General features: G+C 38.9%; 1 protein-coding gene and 1 long non-coding RNA gene across 5 annotated transcripts; both read right to left on the reverse strand.

Annotated features, from left to right (window-relative positions):
- Positions 1-10,189: 10,189 nt before the first annotated feature.
- LOC110939900 lies at positions 10,190-11,697 on the reverse strand. Its single transcript, XR_002592589.2, has 3 exons — positions 11,559-11,697; positions 10,847-10,934; positions 10,190-10,376 (listed from the first exon to the last, which is right to left on the reverse strand). It is a non-coding gene; the product is annotated as an uncharacterized LOC110939900 (long non-coding RNA).
- A 5,956-nt stretch (positions 11,698-17,653) lies between these two features.
- Positions 17,654-22,575, reverse strand: LOC110878434 (la-related protein 6B). Of its 4 annotated transcripts, none has more exons than XM_022126736.2 (10): positions 21,788-22,575; positions 20,603-20,684; positions 20,412-20,506; positions 20,243-20,314; positions 20,083-20,162; positions 19,909-20,008; positions 19,752-19,799; positions 19,596-19,661; positions 19,205-19,366; positions 17,654-18,137 (listed from the first exon to the last, which is right to left on the reverse strand). In XM_022126736.2, the coding sequence occupies exons 1-10, from the start codon at positions 22,355-22,357 to the stop codon at positions 17,868-17,870; spliced, it is 1,545 nt and encodes a 514-aa protein (XP_021982428.1). In that variant the 5' UTR covers positions 22,358-22,575; the 3' UTR covers positions 17,654-17,867. The 4 variants fall into 4 exon arrangements, with proteins under 4 accessions (XP_021982428.1, XP_021982436.1, XP_035830790.1 ...); XM_022126744.2 differs by having other exon boundaries at positions 17,654-18,134; positions 21,788-22,567; XM_035974897.1 differs by having other exon boundaries at positions 17,654-18,134; positions 19,205-19,360; positions 21,788-22,560.
- Between the last annotated feature and the right edge of the window lie 118 nt (positions 22,576-22,693).

A 22,693-nucleotide genomic window follows, 5' to 3' on the forward strand; every position in this document is an offset into this window, starting at 1 on the left:
TTCGGATAAGGCAGTAGGGTCGGTATTACTGGTGGAGAGAAACGGAGTCCAAACTCCAATTTATTATGTCAGCAGGGTACTCACTGACCCAGAAACAAGATATTCCACGATGGAAAAATTGGTTCTTGCGCTGCTACATGCTTCCCGAAGACTGCGCAGGTACTTTACAGGGCATGTGATCACCGTGCTTACAAACTTCCACATCGGTACGATATTGCAAAAACCAGAAACATCCGGGCGGTTAGCAAAATGGGCCCTCGAGCTGCGGGGCCATAATATCTTATACAGGTCGCGCCCAGCCATTAAGGGCCAGGTCCTAGCTGACTTCATCACAGAAGTACCAGTCGACAAAATCAAATAATGTGAGCTGGTGGAGACTCCTGAAAAAGACGTGACAGATGAGACTTGGATGCTTTATAATGATGGGGCCTCAAATGAGGACGGCGCGGGAGCAGGATTGCGCCTGGTGAGCCCTGAGAATCACGAATTTACTTATGCCATCAAGTTGGACTTTAAAAACACCAACAACGAGGCAGAGTACGAAGCATTTCTGGCAGGCTTACGCCTCGCCATCAAAATGGGAGCTAAATATTTACGAGCACATGTTGATTCACTCCTGATAGCCAGCCAAGTTAACGTATATACGATGCAAATGGCGAAGTCATGGCCCTATATCTAGAGCAGGCAAAAGAATTGCTTCAACAATTCAAGTCTCACAAAGTAGTCCACATCAATCGCTCTGAAAACAAACCAGCGGATGCCTTGAGCAAACTTGCTTCGACTTCTTTTCAACACCTTGCCAAAGACGTAAGAATAGAAGTACTCAAGATTCCATCAGTCTTGCTGCGACAAGTAAACGTCATTGAGATGGGGCAACCATCCTGGATGACCCCTATAATCCAATATTTGCAAGAGGGGATACTCCCTGAAAACAGAGCAGAGGCGAGGAAGATTCAGAACAAAGCCCTGCATTACGAAATGAATGGCGGTATTCTGTACCGAAAGTCCTTCTTGGGACCACTACTGCGCTGTGTGGACCCCCAAGATGCGAACTACTTGATCAGGGAGATCCATGAAGGGATCTGCGGCATCCATTCAGGACCATGCATGGTTGTCGCGAAGATCATGAACGCTGGATACTACTGGCCAGGGATGCATGTCGATGCCCTGAAGGAGATCCGCAAATGCGACTCCTGTCAGCGACATTCTCCAAAAACCCTGCGCCCCAAGAACGACCTTATCCCTATATCCACTGCATGGCCTTTCCAGCAGTGGGGAATCGACATGGTGGGACCCTTCCCAGAGGCTCCTGGCGCCGTCAAATTTATAATAGTGGCCGTCGATTACTTCACGAAATGGGTGGAGGCCAAGGCTCTCGCGTCAACTACAGCTATGATGGTGCGCAAGTTCATTTGGGAACACATCATCTGCAGATTTGGCCTCCCGCTCAAGATTGTAACCGATAATGGCACTAACTTTGCGTCAGAAGACCTCCAGAATTGGATGAAAGAGATGAAAATCGAACACACTTTCACATCCGTTGCGCATCCTCAAGGCAACAGACAGGTAGAAAGCGTGAACAAATGTATTGTCGAGGGGATAAAGGCCCGCCTGGGTACAAGGCGAAGAGGCTGGGTGGATGAGCTCCCGAGCATCTTGTGGGCTCACCGTACCATGCCAAAGACTAGTACCGACGAAACCCCTTTTAGCCTAGTCTATGGCTCAGAGGCGGTTATCCCGGCTGAAGTTGGCCTACCCTCTCCGCGCTTGACGGCAGTCAACGCAATCGACAATGAAGTAGAGAGACGCCTTGACTTGGACTTGTTAGAAGAAAGGCGCGAAATCGCGCGAATCAGAGAAGCCAAGTACAAAACACAACTGGAAAGATACTATAACACAAGAGTCCGCATCTGCACCTTCACGCCAGGAGAGTACGTCTTCCGGGACAATGAAGCGTCAAATGCGGAACGCCCAGGGAAACTAGCACCCAAATGGGAAGGCCCATACTTGATCCATGAAGTACTAGGCAAAGGGGATTATAAGTTACGCACCTTATATGGCCACATCTTACCCCGAACGTGGAATGCGCAACAACTGCGCAAATGCTATATGTAATTTACTTCGGCCTTGAGCCTTTGAACGCTAGTATCGGCCACGCGCCCTTTTGTACTTTCCTATGTTGGCTATACGCCCTTGACAATTAATGTATGTTGGCCTAAGCGCCCGTTTCCAAAGCAATGAAAGCATACGACATGTTTTCTATTTACTTCTTTCGTTACAAATGCATGTTAAAACTTCTGATTCGCACGAAAACACTCCAGCAACTTAAAAGCTCTTAAACAAGAACGCCTCCAAGGTCCTCCGCGAGCAAAGCGCGAGACCGAGCAGTCCTACTCACTCGAAGAGACTTCCATTTATTCGAGCTAATTTAACCTAAGTTTTTAACAACAGTGCAATAATTGTAACGGGAAAGAACAAGCAAAATTCATTCAATATAAAGCAGGCGCAAACGCGCAACATTGTACATTCAAAGAAAGCAAAAAATTACAAGGCACAAAGCCTACTGACAAAGCCTATTCGAGTTCATCATGTTGATCACCATCACCATCACCATCATCATCGTTCCCACCATCATCATCACCATTTCCACCGTCATCGCCAGCTGGTTCCTCCTCATCTGATAATTCAACAGTCACCGGTGGATCGAGAATGGCTTTGAGGCGCTGACACCAGTCGTCTTTCTTTAGAGCCTCCACAACTAAGTCCATTGCAGGCAGTGTAAGGTTATCATAAGCACTTTCAGCACGCGTCAACTCGGCATTAGCCTGGTCGGTCACCGAGCAATGGCTCACATCAAACTCTTGTCCGAATACCTCCTCAACGTGCTGCGCACACTCCAGATACCCTCCTCTATGACCTACTGCGTGCGCAGCATCTGTCAGAGCAGCAACAGCGCGATCTAGCTCTCCAGCATTGAGGATAGAGTTGGCAACCTATAACGAAAACTACGTATTAAAGGCAACTCCTAGCAAATTAAACTTACAAAAAAAAACAATACAAGTACAAACTTACCAGCACTACTCCGCGGCTGCGCATCCACTCGGCCTCGGAAACGAGCGTATCAACAATGCCCTGCGCCTCAGAGTAATTAGTCTGCTCTACATTGAGAGCGGCAGTACTAACAGCACGCGCTTCCTCAGCAGTGGCAGCCTTAACCTTTTCCGCTTCAAGGTCAATTTCCAAGGACTCGCATCTATCGACCTAATCATTCAGGCGGCGTTTAAGCTCAGCGATCTCGACATCCTTGGCATGTAGGTCTTTATCTTTGCTTGACAATTGCAACTTCACGTCAGCCAACTCAACCTAAAAAGCGACAAAAGACTTAGGCTATTTTGCAAAAAGCACAGAAGGAAAGGGAATAAGTTTACAAACCTCAATCTGCTGCTTAGCAACCTGTGTAGCTTGCGCATCATCAACCTTCGCAGTAAGCTCAACAATCTTGGCTTCAAGATCAACAATCTTGTTCCGAGCCGCGAACGCGCGCTCATTATCTTTCTCGCATATGCGTTTAAACTCGGCCTTCTCCTTGGACAGTTGCTGTTCGACAGCTTGAAGTTTATTTTTCAGGCCCTCACGCCCCCATTCCTCCGCTTTCTTGTCCGCATCAAACTTGGCCTTCTCCTCATCAAAGGCGGCTTTGAACTTCTCAAAATCGCTGATACGTTTCAACATCCGCTCGCGATAACTCTCCCAGTCCGCTCGCTCCCTAACCATCGTTCGCCACTCGCGAACAATTTGGTGATTAGCGGCGCGAGTATTGGCCTCCCCGATCACATACGTTCGATACAAGCTCTCATGGGTCTTCGCCCTCTGTCGATTAACCTCACCAGGAGTAAAAGAGTTTAAGAACCAATCGCGGCAGGGCCCAAATTCTTGAAAAGTGTCCCTTTGCTTCAAACCCCAGGGAGCTTGGTGAGGAGCGCTACCACGTTCTTCCTCGGTATAGCTTTTGTAATAGATATCACCAAGGGTATCCTTCGCCCCAATGACTTGTGGGTTATAGCCACCAGCCCCACCAGAGCTTGCGCCACTGGAAACATACCGACCCGACCCCTTGGTAGAAACTATCTTCGTGCGATCAAGAACTTCAGGCTCTTTCCTCCTCTCAGGACCCTTCATGATCTCAACATCCGAAACATTGACAGGCTTTTCCATAGCCTTTTTCTGCTCTCTCTCCTTCTCCACATCAGAGGCTTTTTTCCTCCTCGCCTCTTCAGCCCTCTTCTCTTCCTCAGCTTATTTCCTCCTCGCCTCTTCGGACCTCCTATCTTCCTCAGCTTTCCTCTTTTTCTCTTCCTCAATCTTCTTCCGACGCTCCTCAGCTTTTCTCTGCGCCTCAGCAGCCTTCGCCACATCCCCCTCAGTAACATTTTTGTCCTTAGCAGTCTTGGAAGATTTAATGGTAATCTTCAGCCTCTTCGGTTCTGGCTCAGTGAATGTAACCCCATTCTCAGGGGTTTTCTTCTTGATCTCTGCAGAAACCAAGTAATCAAGCAAAGAAAATTACAATTAGGAAGAGAAGTCAAGAGCTTACCAGGAGAAAATCTATAGAGAGAGCGCAAGTTGCTCGTTTTCCCAACCAAGGGAATCGCACCAACCACCGATGCCGAAGCCACACCAGTGGTGGTTTCGCTTCTAACTCTTTTTCTGCTGATCAAATGTTCAGCAGCCTCCTCTTCTTCTTCAGCCTCCTCTTCTTCATGCACGGCAGTGGAAGGAGTTGCACCAGCATCAGGGTTACGAGAACCCGCGCTTCCAGAGCTCCTTGAACCACCCGCTCCAGCCTTCGTCTCAGCTGTGCGCGATAAGCCTTTAAGTGAATCACTCATTATCACATAATCGTTTAAGTCACTCTGTCGAAGGCGAAGAGTACCTTTACCAGCAGCAGCGGTTGCGCGACTACTACCAGCCCCCTTACTGGTCACCTCAGGATCCAAGTTAACTATCTTCTTCTTCTTCAAGGGTTTTTTCTTCTTCTCTTCTAGGTCAACCCCCAGGTCGCGCAACACACCTGCAAAGATGTTAGACCACGGACTTAGCTCGCCGTTTGAAGACCCTACAGACTCCTCGCTGGAAAGATAGACAACCTCTTTCCCAGCAGAAGTCACAGAGCGCAAAGGACGAGGTTTAGGGAATTGCGCACCTTCAGTCGTGGTAGGCGGTGAGGCAAAGGCATCAGCAACCGGATACATGAAATTGCCTCTAATCTGCTCGTACCAGCTTTCCTCATCCTCGCGCAGTGGGCGCGCGCCCATAGATCCACCAAAAGTGGCGAACGCAGCTTGATACAATTGCGCCTCTACACGTCAAAATGCATAAGTAAAATAAAGCATAAAACATGAAACAAGGGAAAGTAGGGAAATCACTGACCTTGATCACCAATCTTCAAAACCGGCACCTCCTTGCTATCTGGTGACCACTGGTCACTCATGCGCGCCGCTACCAACACATTTTCCCCAAATACCTGATTCGGGGTAGGGGTTAACTGTTGATACCACCATTCATGCTTTGGGATTGGAAGATCCTCCTTCAGCACTGGCTCACTCCAATCTCTGAAGGGCATGGCAATCGGAAGCACCTCTTCCCGAATAAAGAAGAATTTGGGTTTCCAATCGTGGAAACTCTTCGGTGGGTTTAACAAGATCTTCTTTGCAGCACCACGGCTGGCAAACGAGAAGAAGCCCATCGTCCGTTGAAGTTGGTAAAAGGCCTGGAACTTCTCAACAGATGGCTCGATGCCATGGGCTCGGCATAAAAACTCAAAATGACGAACCCTAACCATTCCAGGAGAGCTCATCTGGGAAAGATGGAAGTTGTAGTGATGCAATATATGCCCCATTAAGTTTGTCGCCGGCAGTCTAAAGTTACCTTGAAGAAAAAAGTCTTCAAATAACGTGATGTAACCCGGCGGTGCGTCGGCTGCCGTCTGATTTTGAGCCGGGTACCGAGCATCCCACTCCGGTGGAAACCGGAAGCTCCTAACAATCTGCTCAAAAAGTCCAAGATCCCACCGGAGAATGGGAACAGGACCCTCTTCTACGGAAACACCCTCCTGATGTTCTTCAGTCATCGTCAATAAGGATGCAAGTTTCTGGAAAAACTTGAAGATGTGAAGAAAAATCTTGAAGATCTGCTACAAGATTTGAAGATTCAAAGAGGAGAAACGAGAGAAAAGTTGGAAAGAACAGAAGAGAAGTGAGAACCTCTCACATCTCTTCGGATATATATACCCATCGCATTTAATGCGATGGGTAAACGTGCCGCTTTCGCCGCTAGGCTAACCAACGAGAGGCTGCCACGTCACGCGGAAAAGCAGGGGTGACGGTTACCACGCGCGCGTGGGCCTCACTCTCCTGACACGAAGTGCAACCGTCGCAGTCGGCATGATGACATCCGTGCCAGGGGTCAACTCAGACGTCGCAATCAGCGACTTATCTCACCAACTTGCCAGAGTTCAAATTTCGAAGTTTTTCCCGCCATAAAATTACAATTAGCTTCATGCAAAAGCTACCAAGGCCGCGCAAGTTTACATCGCCTTAACACCACTTCGCGCCCAGAACCAATGGATCACCTGGCACCTACCTTGGTAGCCGCGCAGTAGGAAACAACAAGGACTACACGCGCCACACCAACCAAAAGCAAGAGAGCATTCCCTTCAACTTTTATTTTTTCTAAGTCCAGAGCTCCAACCACTCGCCTCGCGCATGGTGCAGCACTGGACTGGGGGGACTTGAAGGGGTATGGTTCCAAAAGCCGCGCAAACCTCCATCAAGGTTGCGCGTGGGACCATACTCCTTATCTTAATAAACTTCCTACCAAGAGCCTCGCGCGAGCTACACCACTTTCTGCTCTATGTCGCTCGAGGTCCCAACCACAAGAAGCTCTGATATCAGCACTTAGTATAAATAAAGGAACACATGGGCATATTAACCCGCGCGGGTTAGTTAGATGCTCAGCAAGAACCACATAGGAAGGCAGCGCAAGGCTGCCTCCAGTGGTACACAAGGTACAAGTGGCAGTGAAAAGAGCCAATGAGCGTCTAGCAGGCTCTGGTCAATCGTGCGCCACGATCGTCTGACGAGAAGTACGTAAGGACGCATACGTGGCACCAATCAGGGGACGGAGACATCTGTCCCACGATCTCCACTTGTCTGCTGATGGCAGAAGAGTAGCAGGGCCGACAACAATGACACGTGGCTCCAATCAAGGTGCGCCAGCACCGAAGAACTTATAGAAGCCACTAAACGGTCGACACTAGTGAGACAGAGCATATCCGTTATGTTGTCCATTTCCGGCCCAAGGCTCATCAGCCCATATCCTCTTACACCTCTCCGGCTATAAATAGAGACCTCATTCCACAGGTTAAACACTCTATTCCCTCTACTCTTACTCTTAACACTTAATTATCCTCCCAAAGCAGTCGCTTATTCTCACGCCGGAGCCCGGTTAAGAGGGAAACCCCCACATTCCCCTCTTAACGAGTAACGGTGTTCTGTTTTGCAGGATTAAAACATCAAGTCGGAGCTCAAATATTCATTAGAAGATTAACCACTATGGTAGAAACATAAACCAAACTGATTAGTACCCATAATTAGTTCAGTGTTTCTTCAGATATATACATAATAATTATTAAACTAGTTACTTCAAGAAAAATACATAAATGAAATTTGTTCATATTTATTTTGAATTTTAAAGAAATGAATAGATATTACATTTCAACCATTTTCTTATATTTTAAATTTCTGTTGATTTATATTGTTATCAATATGCATATGTGTACATAAGTGGATGGATCAATTTGCAAACTCAAAAAATCCTAAAAGGACATGGCGTGACAGTAACGTGTCTTCATACTATCCAAGAAGTAGATGATTCAAATCATGTAAGGTGCAATTATAGAAGTGGGTTAGTTTGTCGTTTAAAAGAAATCCTAACTCAAAAACCAATAAACCAAATTCTTGCCGCACACTTATTAAAGCTTATTCCCCCAAAAATCAACATGTCCACTATTTAAACAAATCTGTTTATTAAACTTTTACATGGGGAGTGGTTTGCAAATAGTCCAATATAGGGGGATATATATATCGACGGTTTCAATTTTCAAATAATACCCGATTAATATAATAATTTTCACATCAGTACTATGATGAGTCATCCAAATATTTGATAGTGTTCAATTTGGTTTATACTCGTATGAAGTGATGGGATAAACCAAAGTGGGCATCTACCCAACCAGGTCAGGTCAGGTCAAGTCAACGATCAGCCATGACCACAAAACCCAAACAAGCGGGCAAATTGAACTAAGAGCATCCATAATGTTATGGATGTATGGACGTATGTTGATGTTTTTAAGGAAAGAGAAAAGTGAGGTGGATAAGAGAGGGTGTGAGGTGAAGGAGAGAATGTGTGATGGTGTATGTAGAGAAAAAACATGTATTTGAGGAGAGAGAAAAGTGTTGTGAGAGGGAAGGAGGAAAGAGGAGAGAGGAGTAGGTCATGGGTTCAATTCCCACAAAGGGGTTTTTCTCATATTTATTAGGTTTCCTCCTGAATTGGTGTATAGGCCTTATGTCTAGTGGAGATGGATATGATCGGGTGGTTCTGCTGGTGACACGATGATACTCCAGTGGTCCGTCAGTGGTCCAAAATTTATCGTTCAAAAAAAATGGGGCAAGAGAAAGAATGTGTGATTGGTGGGGCAATGCCACCTTGGCACAATAAAAACAACAAAAAAACACCCCCTATTGAGGATGCTCTAAAACTATATATGTAAATTTTGTTATGAATGCATCCATTATTAGTGACTATCCACATTTCTAACTCCCATGTCACATTTATGTTTGTATTAATGTTATAGCCTATATATAGTGGCTCGTGTATTTTGTATGAGATAGATCAATAAGAAATTCATCTCACATTCTCTTCTATACATTGCTAATAGGTTCTAGTTATTACACAACACGTTATCAGCACGAAAGTGCTCGAATCATCATTGGTTTTAATCGTTGATTAAAGTCTCGGTTGACCCATGTCGTTGATGATGTTTTGTTGATAAAAGTTTTGGTGGTCCGAGGTGTTTCCAACGAAGATTGGATTTCGTAGACATGGTGATTGAAAAGTGATGGAGATACTATTTCCTTTAGTTATTTCAAGGTAAGTTTTTTTTTCCACCATACATGTTTATCTACATAAGGTACTATTCTTATACATATATTGTTTCTTGTTGAATATGCCTTATCTTTTCAACTTGATTTTACCATGATAAGAATAATCGTTAACCAGAATGAGATTTTTGAAAGTCGGTTGGACATGAGATGTTCAAATCCTACTCATAGTTTTCATTTTCATTTTCAATTACCTTTTCTAGAATAAATGATCACGGTATTGAAAAAAATAGGAAATATAAGTTTAATATATACATGTACACTTGTTACAGAAACCCGATGAGAAAATATTTGTTATTAATTTATTAAGTCTAATCTTATCTATTTGCTAGTTATATTGCAAGCTTATTCCTTTGTTTAGAAATTGATATATAGTTTGATAAATTCTTTTTATGCATGTTTAATAGATAAACCTTGAAAAGAAAAGTTGTATTATGATATCCATGATCTTGCATTTACTTGTTGATTGTATTATTTATATATATTTTAAAGTTATATATATTATTTAGTTTTAATTAATATAGCATAAATTCAATTAAAGTTCTAATATATAACTTATGAGTGTGGATTGAATATTATTAATTATAAAATTAATTCTGATTTCCTCATCATTAATTCATGTTGATGTATAGTAATTAAATAGTAATTAAATAGCATTTTATTGTTATTCTAATAAATTGTTTTTATTATATTTTATGGCTAGTAAATAGTAATTAAATAGCCTTTTATTGTTATTCTAAATTTTATACAACAAATTACGTTTCAAAGAGACATTACAAATTCTAAATCATTATGTGCTTTTATTATTATGGTTATGAGTTTTGATACCATTATGTGCTTTTATTATTATAGTTATGAGTTTTGATATTATTATGTACTTTTATTATTATGGTTATGAGTTTTAATTGGTCCATTAATGTAACGCCCTAACACATTTTAACCTAAGATTTGCAGCGGAAAATACATACCTAAAATTTCCTTCATGATATTCTTTCTTTCATTTAAATACATTAATCTCTTTTTATAAATTAATCCAAAACTAACATACATGTCTCAATTTAAGTGACTACATACACACCCACATACAATCCATATCTTGACTCGATCTTCAACCGCATACACTTCATGATGAAACATCCAAACATGTATAACCTGCAGTCATCACATTCAATCACATTATTAGCAACCGATGACATAATGCAAAATCTTAACACGTGCATAATAGCGCGTCAACATATCATGCTTTCTCTTATACTAGCCCCTTCATCCATCCATTCGATTACTCGCATCGGATTATGGAGTCAACCTTCGCTTCCTTTGTTAACATGCCTATACTTCACATTAATTCTCAATAGAAAACGATTAGTACAATAGCTTCCATTTATATGAACATGTCCTCAAATACAAATAACTCATCTTATTCATTCAATCATAATTTCATTATGTAAGTTCCATTTCTTACCCAAACTTAACCGAATCTCTTTCTTAACCACTTCCAACCCATTCCATTAAAACTTAAATTAGTAATAGCATTGGCCCATATCTTCTTACATTACATTCAACAATTAACATATATCATAAATACATTACCAAACGAAAGGGTAAGTTAGGAGTTCACTTACCTTGCGCGCCCGTATTTGCGTTCGCTTATTTGATTGAGTATTCGTAGCCCGTTAGCCTTCAACGCTCCCATCCATCTTGACATGATTCCTATACACTCATGTCATTACATTCACATTCTTATTAGCATATATGCTTATACTTATGAACAACCATCCCAAATTCACATCTAACATACGACCTACATAAAGCATACTCAACATCATTAATCCATTTAAACAAGCATAAAGCATACTCGACATCATCCCTACATAATCTTCACATGAACTATATATGTTTACCCATTACTTGCATACAATTTCACTTATTATTGTCTTTTAGACATTTTATCAAACACTTGGCGTGCGTACTACTTCCTAAGCATAATGTACAAGTTCTTTAAGCATGTTCTTCCTTATTTCATCTTATGAACTATCACATTCAAAGAAAATCTCATAATCATAAATCTCACTTCAAGTTTAACTATCTTAGTCTATCATGCAACACCTTATACAACACAAGATTACACTATAGCATCTTCAAGTTCATCATGATCATCATCTTCACACTCATGCAATGGGTTTCATTCTAAATCACCCAATTACTTGAAATTATTCATAACACAAGTTCTATTTGGTGTTTCTAACACCTCTACATGCTTAATTTCATACAATTTCATGGATTGATTATAACCCACTTCAAACAAGGTCACCAAATCTAAGTTTTAAGACATACCTTATGATCCCCTTGTGAAGGTGATCGTTAATTCACGTTCGGTTGTGAATTTGGGCTTCGTTTAGCCTTTCAATTTGGAGATTTTATGAAGTTTAGGGTTTTGGCTCCATGGGAGCTTTCCCTGCTCGTTCATGAACACACACGATGTGTGTGTATGTGTGTGTGTTGTTTTCTTTTAACACAACAACTTTCAAGTTATCCCACTTTGGTCCCTCATGTTTCGTTTTAATTAAATAAGGCTTCAACTCTTCGCTTACTACTAACGAGACCAATAATCAACAAGGTTAATTATTCCTAGTAAATCCTCATTTTTCAGATTAACTTTTCTCATTAACGGTACCTTACCCGTTTCTTAATAGTAACCGGGTCTAAATTACCAAACCCGTTTTTGGGGTGTTACAATTAATTAGTTTTTGCTATTAGTATTTATACAATTTATGATGACTACCAAAATACAATTTGTATTAAAAGTTGATGTCTAATAGTTATATTTGAAGATAATCATTAGTGCAATTCTGTTAATGAATTTACAATAATGCACATGTTTATATGATAATATGTTATAATATGACAACTACTTAGTTAATTTTGTTGTATATCATTGTTATTGCAATTGTATAAGCCTTTTAGTTGCTATTTGATATTTAAATATGTGATTTGATTCTATGAAATATTTGTGTGGTAAAAGATATTATTTGCAAATTAACATGACACTAAAATTCTCAAGATGCCTGTTACATTTTCTTGAGCAACAAAATTTATTAGTATAAGAAAGCTCATTTACGAGTAATAAAGACTCATATGTTATTATATGATCGAGAAAGTTGATAGTGACATTTGTTTATGTTTTAAACTATAGTGACAAATATGTGTATATATGATATACTTGTGATTGGCTATATCATGTTACATTTATGCATAAATTACACAACACGTCATAAACAAATGGGTACGTTACTTTATATGATCTTTAATATCCATTTAATTACAATCTTAAATTATATGGAGTTATGAACATGGATATTAATATATATGATGTTGGTTATTGCTTAGAAATTAAAATCATTAAATATCATTTTTCCCATTTAATTCATTCTTTATTAATTTAATTCATTCCTATTAATATCTTTTAATTAGAATTTTGATTAATTCTTATTACTTTAAATGATCTTTAATATTTTTTTTCTAGACATGACAAGCAAATTAATATGAGCTTAATCTCTTTAACACTCACACACACATATATGTATACGTATAATGTCCTAGGATTGTGTGTGATTTATATATATGTAATTGATATGCATATAAATTGTGAATAACTAACATGCATATAACTTGCTTATGGGTAGATATTACGGATTTCATTTGTTTAGCAATACTTCTGTTGGTCTCATTGTTTTAGATAGCATATATGTTATATGTATTGCCTTTTGACAAGTTAAATGTGCTAAATAAATTAATACAAATTTCATTGGTAGCTGGTTACCAAAACAACTACGCTGAGATAAACATTGTTATGCTTTAGTGATTTGATATTTCAGCTTGTTACAATGCAATGCATAGTCAACATAATTAATTGTATGGTTATTCTTCTAATTGCTTGTTGTTGCTAAACAAATATTAGTAGACATTGATATAGTCATTAGAAATGTGCCCTCACATGAAAATGATGAAAAATAGCTATGAAAATAATTAGTGGACTTTAGCTTAAGTAAACTACTCTGATGTTAGTTACTTAAATTGATAGATAATAATTCATTTGAGTTAGTGTTGATGCTCACATGAATCCTAAATCAATGATGAGAACCCGAAGTTCTCCCAAAAGTATACAAAGTCCCGTTTGTTTTTAATAATGATTTTTCAAGTTCAACCAAAACTTTAGTTCATCGCACTTGGCGTTATTGGCTAACATATAGCCTAGTGATGGAAAACCTTATGAATAGTATATGTTTTCCCTCTAAACAAAGGCTAAAACTATAATATTTCACGTGGTAGATACGCTATTGATACTATTTCACGTGTTAATAACATATTAAATGCTCCAGAAGAGCATCGTTAGTTTACCCGCTGATATCGAATTTTGTAATTCATAATGCATCATATTTTAATGTATACCGAAGAAATTTATTAAGTTTCCACTATGTTTGAATGAAAAGTCATCACCTTGGAATGGTGTAAAAGAAAATGTACTAAATATCTAAAATATATCATATACCAAATATGGCCAGAAGACTATATTAGAAGTTACTAGAAATGATACTAATTTTCCACAATATTCCATTAAATCAAATATGGTGAGTAACCAGAAGTTACTAGAATATTTATACGTTCACCACATGGCATGCCCAAATAGGTCATCAAGATAGCATCATGATATGCTAAACAATAAAAAATGCTAACCGGTACCTTAGCACCTCTAAGTAATCTAAAAACATTGCTCCCAAAATGCCTTATCATATGTCTAGTTAGTTTTTTTTGTGGCAAATAAATTTTTATGCCCTTCCAAACAATAGACTCCTACAAACAATCCCTCTTATATGGGACCATTGAAATGTACAGTTGTGTGGATTGTGGCATTTATACATGGTTACATGTGAGTTTTTAGCTACCCGTATGTAGCATATGACCAACACTATGGAACGTTTTTTTTTTTGACATGGTTTAACACTGTTCTTTGACAACCCAATTGTTGGGACCATTGTTGGGCACAATGTGAAATATAGTGAGAGGCATACGTAGTCGAGACGGAATTCGTCGATTGATTATATCAATTCAAAACCAACTGCTTATCACAAATACTCCCCATTACAACTGATATCCTGAAGAGAACCAAGTTTCCATTTTTATATATTTTGTTGTGCAGCCTATGTACCAATAGCACCACCATAACATATAAAATGGGATATGTGCATCGTATTCCCAGTCTTAGGGGGAGACAAGAAAATGAAAGACTGGTAACATAAAAAAAATGCATCATATTATATATCGACCCCTGAAGTGGTCAATGCAAATCTGAAGTCCAAAAGAAAGAGCGTGTATTTGCAAATAATAAGAAATGAAATACAAGATGCATTCACTAACACAAATAAGGTGACAAAGTCACATATACCAGCTTAAACTTATCTGCTTGAATGGAAGTACTCATAAAATGATTATCATATTAATAAATTGTGAGATATAAATCGGTTCCAAAAAGATAAAACCCACAAACACAAAAAAGAGCAGAGTAACGCAGTTGGTGTAACCCCAAAAGAGGTGGCACACAAAACACCATAAGTGGTTGCATACAAAACCCCAGAAGTGGTTGCATACTAAACCTTAAAGAAGGTTCTTGTCAAAACCCCAAAAAGGGCTAATGGAGTTCTAAAAGAAATTCTAGTACCAAACAAATATGAGATCGCGATGAATTATGTACAAAATAAGTACAATATGGAACCGTAATGAAACACGTGTAAAATGATGTATTTGATTATGCTATAGCAACAAATGTAATCGATGAAAAAAAAGATTACATATATAGAAAGTGTGCAAGAGTGTACGCACACAAATAGCCAAAATGGCTACATGACTTAAGGTTGAACTAAATTTGCTCGACAAACTAAACGTTTTCGAACCAGCAGTTCGAACACCTATAGACGTCAAGCCAGTAGGTTATAAATGGGTGTCTTTAAATAAAAGGAAACGTAAATAATGAGTTTTTGCGATGTAAGGCACGCATTTTAACATAAAGATTTTTCCCAAATCCCAGCAGTTGATTACGAGGAAACGTATACCCCTGTAGTGGATGCGATAATCTTTAGATGTTTAAGCGGCCTCGCAATCTCAGAAAGACTTCAGATAAAACAACTTATGGATGTCATCACCGTATACATGTACGAGACAATTGCAAATGACATCTGTATGAAAACCCCTGAAGGATTAAAAATGCTCAAAGCATTATGAAACAATAACCCCATATGTGTTATATATATGAATCTTAAAGGAAACTACTCGTATGTGGTACAGTCGACTATACTCTGAAAAGAGAGGTATAATTTTGATAAAATGAGCTACATCTATTTAACAAGATTCACTCTTACAGTGATAATGTAAACATCATCGAGAGGGAACTCTCAAACTAAAGAGGAAAATTTTGAATGACTTTTACAAAGTGTAGTTATCCTCGACCTATAGTTTCGAGTATATATGTACTATTTTTGCTCATCAATCTGACTACATCTAGAAGATGTTATATAGAAAAAGCTCATTCGTTGAGTACATGAACGATTGTCTGATCGCTTGACATAGAAAAAAATATTCTTATCAACCCCAAGAAAAGGATGTTGAACTACTTAGTCAAGAAGTACCATACTTAATTGCGATCAGAGCATTGACGTATCTTGCAAACAAGACGGCATCTAATATTACGTTGTATTGGTAAGGTTTTTAACGAGACAACATAACTGATCCAGTAGTATCAGTTTATCTTATAGGTCCCGAAGTACTAATTTAACATCATCATAAATCATGTTGTTAATTATGTATAATGCGTAGTGCACTCTTTTCCATTAGCTACGGTTTTGTCCCATTGGGTTTTCCTGGCATGGTTTTTAACGAGGCAGAATTATAAAGCGCATTAAATAATTATTTGACATATTTACAAACTCGAGACACGGGATAGTTCCACAAGAACAATATGGCGTCCTAGGTTATGATTGATATATATTAGAATCGCATAGAGTTCGATCTCAATCTAGATACAAGTTATGAAGGTCGAAGATTTCAGCAAATTTAAGAAGTATGTAGATTAGATTTGATCAAGAGAAGCTCAAGCTATACTGTATGAAGACAATGTAGACAACAACACCCAAATCAAAGAAGACTACGCCAAATATCAAGTCAAGCAATTGTCACAGAAGATTAGATTCAACATCATCAAGATATACAAGTAAAATTGACGGGGAGTAACGTACCCATAATATACACAATGTATGTATTTTTTTAATGAGGCAACATACCTGATCCAAAAGTATTAGGGGGAGACAATACGCGTTGCACTCTTTTTCCCTTAGCTGAGGTTTGTCCCACTGGGTTTTCCTAGCAAGGTTTTTAACGAGGCATCATCACCAAGCGTATTAAAGAATAGTATATCATCATGTGGATAGTCAAGGGGGAGTGTTATGAATGCATCCATTATTAGTGACTATCCACATTTCTAACTTCCATGTCACATTTATGTTTGTATTAATGTTATAGCCTATATATAGTGGCTCATGTATTTTGTATGAGATAGATCAATAAAAAATTCATCTCCCATTCTCTCATTCTCTTCTATACATTGCTAATAGGTTCTAGTTATTACACAACAAAATTTAATATATTTAAAGTAATTTCAATAAGTGGAAAAAACTTTAGGGATGTTCTAACTTCTAAACCTCGAACCAAACTACAAAACAGAACCAAAACCTGAGCAGAATGGTGTGCACCGATTGAAACTAGATCGACCAAACCAAAAAAGAAAATATCAGAAAAACCAAAACGAAAGAACATATCAATCAATACGAGATTGATCGGTTTGTCTTTTCAAGTCGGGTTGAACCAGAATTAGACCAAAACAAAATATGATTTTTTTATGCTAAGATAAGATGTTCAATATGTTGTCCTAAGCAACTTATGTTAAATCCCAACATAAAGACAAGGCAACCATAATTTACATGTTTCCATACACAAAATCCAAAGTGTTTTAGCTTTACCTAGCCCAAACTCAAATTCACCCCAATACCAAAACCAAACCCAAATTTACCCTAAGAGGCTAAGACCATAATCCAAACTGAATATGCTTAACTGGTCGGTCCCGGGTTCTTCAGTCCAACCCTAATTCTGCTCAGATCTATTTCTAACCAATTTTTAAACGGAAAAAATAATTCGATCCATGACATGACACGGACAACCAAACAGAAAGCAGATGAGATTTTGTGGATAGAAAGAACCTTCAACTAATACATCTTCATCAATCATATCATGTTTACTTGCTTCAATTACATCTGCACCCAACCCAACCCGGCCCAACTCCCACAAAGGTGTTTTCTTCTTGCATTCTACATTAACAAACAAGAAACACAAGGGGAATTAACCTCTAAAAACAGTATATCAAAAAACCCACATTCTGTTTCGACCCATATCATCCATCATATCTTTACTTTTAAAATACACAACACTCAAACCAGTAAAAAGGGAAAATAATCTCCTACTCCCAAGACCCGCCACAGATTATTCCATCTCGTCTCATCTCATATCTCATCCCATCCCACAATCACTTTAATTGCCTCTTTATGATACGCTACTATCAACGGGAACACCCACAGGCTTCCCCCGTCCCAATGAGAACCCCCGTGTCCCGTCTGGCATGCGGGGCCCAGGAGGTTGTTTCCCAATAACCGGATGCTCAGCGTTAACATGATTAGCTGAAGGTGGGGTGACCATGTGGGTCCCACGATTGTTGTGATGGTTGTATTGAGGTCGGCCACGTCCTTTGCCTCTGCCACGGTTACGCCCTTTCTTGTGCCCGCCCTCCTTGTCATTTGGGTGATCTTCCACCTGCTACAAACATTATTCATTAAACATATCACCACGTACACATTGTGCCAATATGTTTTATAGAGTCAACTCAAGATGCATACCGCATAGAACCTCCTAATTCACTTTATTCAATAGCCTATGTTACAACAGATATAATGTAGTTCTTGTAATCATATTTTCACAGTAAATGGTTATAAATACTTAAAAATTCCAGACAAAGGGTGACCATGTGGGTCCCACCCTATGCAGTTAATGCAGTAAAAAAAATCGGATATCGGTCAAGGACCGATATTTGGAGATATCGGTTATCGCGGTGGGATATCGGTAATTTTAATATCATGCAGAATTTATATATATAATAATTCAGTATACTCTCCTACCATTAACAAATTAACCTTTTACAACTTGCAAAACACCAACAATTGTAGCAAGTAGAAACTGTTTAAGACTTAAAACACTAACATTTAACACTAACAATTAACAACTAAGACTTAAAACACCAACATTTAACTAACAATTAACAATTAAGACTTCAAACACTAATAGCAGCAATAAGAAGAAAGACGAAGGGTAAAACTAAGAAGAAAGGTACTGATATCGGGAAATCGGTGATACATCAATCAAATGTCGGTCAATATCGCCGATGATATCAGTACCAATATTTGACACCGATATTTTACATGGGGACCGATAACCACCGATATATCACCGGTTTAACTGCATAGGTCCCCCACCTGCTCATTTTGCAACCTTTGAAATCATTCATCATGGTTAGTTCCTTGAGTATATATTATGACCTACGTATAGTAACAAGTACGTGTCTACAAACTCAACCTACAAGATCTTTTAGTACATTCTTATATTAAAAAAAAGTAGTATGATACCATTACCATCCAACGGCTTTTTTAGTAAAATATATTGCAAGAAAATGAAAGATGACAAACATAACTCTTTGAAACCAAAAAAAAACATATATCATGAAAAAATCGAGAAAACTTCTTTCGTGGTTCCCCTCCCCACACATAAAATACCAAAAAAGTACACAAAAATGAAGCATCAAGCTTTCGCTTAAAGTAAAAGAGACTTACTACATGTTCATGTGACTGGACATCAGATTGCTGACAAGTGTCATCTACATGTTTCTCATTCACTGAATGTTGCTCTGATGTAGATGTGTCATCTTCCTTAGGGACCGCATCATCTTCCTGCCCTGCTTTCTTTCCACGTGTTTGAGCTGGTTTTGCCTGAGACTTTTAAGGAAATATAAAATAAATTCAGCTGTATATATAATCAACCAAACATTAATTAAAAAATCAGAGACCGTTATCGTTAAAATTTTAGAGAAGTTAAGACATCTGTTGATTTTAAAAGTATAATTGCTGATTTGCTGCATGAAGTGGCAAATTCGACATGTTTACCAACAAATGGGTTAATTAGATGAAAAAATAGCTGTTAGTAAAGTATTGTTAAAGCACATACAGGGCGTCTCAGTAAACGAACTCTCAAACCGTGTCTCCAGTTACCCTCTTTGTTGAGCTCCAAAGCCTATGAACCAAAAAAAAAACAAATGTTATTAAATTCCTGAAAAATGGACCTATGAAGCGTATCGTAATTTGAAGGATTGGTGCCACTTACTGCTTTTTCAGCAGACTCAATGGTTTCATATTCCACAAAAGCATGTAACTGTGCCAAAAATACGTATATACATTGTTAAAAATGTATAACAGATGCATTTAAAATTAAAAATTTTAGCAACATATAACTGAATCTCAATATGCCAATACATGATTACCTTGTTACTGAAAAGGATACCATCGGCTTTTGCTGCTCTTGATGCTGAAGTGGCCCCACCATTGGAAGCTTGTGGCTGACATGTACGAATCGTCTTTACACTAATCACGTACAGATTCAAAGTATAAGATCACTAATAAATTCAAAGTATAAGTTCTATATGACAATCCGGTACCTTCCAACAGCCGAAAAAATCTTCATTAGGTTCTGATGACAGTGGTCATCAGGTAAATTTTCAGCAACAATTATGCGTGACTACAGAATAAAAAACAAAAAAATATATATTAAACACGTGCAAATTGAAGGTTCTAGAATGTTGATGGTCAAAGACGCACTTGCAACTCTTCCATATCTGGTTCAGTTAGAGGATGTAGACGTTTGACTTTTTTCCCATCTTCACTGACCACCTACAGAAAATTGCAACATTAAACGTTACGATCGCACATAATAAAAAAAACGATTTGTTCAAAGTTGGCGTTATAAAAATGTTTTCTTAAAAACCACCAGCTTTCCGGAATTCCGAAGTATGCTAGCAAGCTGTGCATTACTGCTAACAAGAGCTTTGATCTTCTTGAAAGCTACAACCACAGATATTGGCACTGGAAAAAAGAATAGTAAGATACAAGTCAAAAGCTACCATAGCAGAAAAACTGAAAATAAAAATATTTTTAAATTAAAGAAAAAATATATCCTACCATATCCTTCAGGATCTTTGTTGATGAACCTCATCAAGTGATCAGTAGTTGCCAAATTTATATCACTAAAATAATACTCCACCTACAAAATTTGTACTGCCAGAACGTCAATAGTGAAGACCAAAGTACAGCATAACAGCATGTATTATTTGATTAACATAGCATCCACTAAACAATAAAGCACTATAAAGAATACAACAACATGGGCGTATCGGAATATGGGAGAGTCCAGATACTTCAACGTGCGAAAGCAATGAATTTTATAATAATCTAATTGTTAGGAAGCTAGCCGATTTCTAAAAATAGATCGTCACAAGAAAGATTTGGTTTCACTAACTAAAATTGCACGTGGCATGCACTAATTCATGACTCATGAGCAAGAGCTAACCCCAGTGCTTTGCAATCGTGAAAATTTCTAGAAACCGGCCATTAAAATATGATGTATACCTTAAAAGGGCAATCAAGTATTAGTTGGTACTTATTTCAAATTTCCAATTACTATCACACACCCAGTAACTTCCAAATCTAAAACCCATCTATCCCTTAAAAATTTTGACATTATAGAAGGCATCACGTGAATCTCCGACATACCTAATGTCCTGTTCGGCACCAAGACAGCACACCTATGTTTCCATCCCCATAATGTAACCCAGTTCATTCAAACAAACATTAACAATGACCAAAAAAGAACCTGAAGTTTTAAATCAACTGAACAATGATGCAATTTTAGCTAAGCAAAAGACGGCACAGATTTGACTGGCATAACAACTAACCTTTTTCCAAATTATAAATGACAAGGATACCCATGTGACATGATAGATACAGAGTCATATAGTCTCAACCCATAAACACGAAACACGCATACAGAATAACCACTTCCTAGTTCCTACTTATCTGTTTGAATCACTACATGCCATCAGTCCAGGCCGAATAACCAATAACCAACTTCCTACTAATCTATCAGTCAAATCATACTGGTCCAAGAGACTATTAATCATACACATAGTAGCCCAAAAACACTTAACCTAAGTCTAACAAACATCCATCCTAAAATCAATTAAATCATAATTCACATCTCTATCATCAACACACAACAGCACAAAATTAAAGTATCAATACAGTAAAATTCAGTAAAATAAAAATAAAAACATATAAAACCAGATAGAAAATAAACCAAAACCCTGCCTGATTAACAATCTTCTGAGTAGCTTCATCAGTTAGCCCATCTTTCACCTCCAGATCTCCATGAACCGCCCGCTGCGAAACCGAAACATCCTTCTGATCCAGATACCCTGTGCCACCACCATTAAACTGCCGCTGATGAGTATGATTATGCTGCTGGTGATGATGATACTGAATCGCCACATGATGATGCGGATGATGATGATGATGACCGTGATGACTCTGCACCGGCACCGGAACAGTCACCGGCACATGCGTCGGGATCGGAGCATGAAACGGAGAATTAGGAGACGGATATACATGAATTATCCCCGGAGACGTCGGCGGAGGCGATATCACGAGCCGCGGCTGAGATAGATCGGAAGTAGATGACGTCACGGCAGCGGAAACGGCGGAGGAGGAGGCGGCGGCGGTGGTGGTGCGAGGGACGAACTCCGGCGCTTTGGCGTTCAATCGGCTGAATGAAACGTTACGTATGAGAGATTGATTGTTGTTATCAGTTGAAATTGAAGTAGAAATAGGTGATTCTAGGGTTTGAGATGAGGATGAGGATGAGGAGGGTTCCTGAGCCATAGTATTATTGGGGGATTTGTATGTATAGGTTGTGTACAAGGGGATCTGCTCTGTGAAAACTAGGGTTTGTATGGGGAAGATGAAGTGAGCAAGAGCAAGATCCCCCTCCCTCTACTATGCTGCTATACTACCTGTGTAGATAGAGACACTACAAAGGCTTCTTTCCCTGCCCTTTCAATGGGGATTTTTGTGTATTTATTTTGCTACCAAAAGTAATATTACTATTGGTGTATTATTATATTTCTATCTTAAATAGATACCAAGTTTCATAAATATTTATCAATACTAGGAAGAAAGCCCGTGCGATGCACGGCATCCATAATAGCTATTGTTTGT

Source organism: Helianthus annuus, chromosome 1, assembly GCF_002127325.2.
Source record: "Helianthus annuus cultivar XRQ/B chromosome 1, HanXRQr2.0-SUNRISE, whole genome shotgun sequence".
Taxonomy (NCBI): domain Eukaryota; kingdom Viridiplantae; phylum Streptophyta; class Magnoliopsida; order Asterales; family Asteraceae; genus Helianthus; species Helianthus annuus.

Bases quoted from the DNA above. Each gene is read 5' to 3' on its own strand.
- LOC110878434 (XM_022126736.2), bottom strand. From the start codon at position 22,357: ATGGCTCAGGAACCCTCCTCATCCTCATCCTCATCTCAAACCCTAGAA. The intron at 20,315-20,411 runs GTGGTTTTTAAG...AATTTTCTGTAG, and splicing joins TTCGGAATTCCGGAAAGCTG to GTGGTCAGTGAAGATGGGAA. The intron at 20,163-20,242 runs GTGCGTCTTTGA...TTTATTCTGTAG, and splicing joins CAGATATGGAAGAGTTGCAA to TCACGCATAATTGTTGCTGA.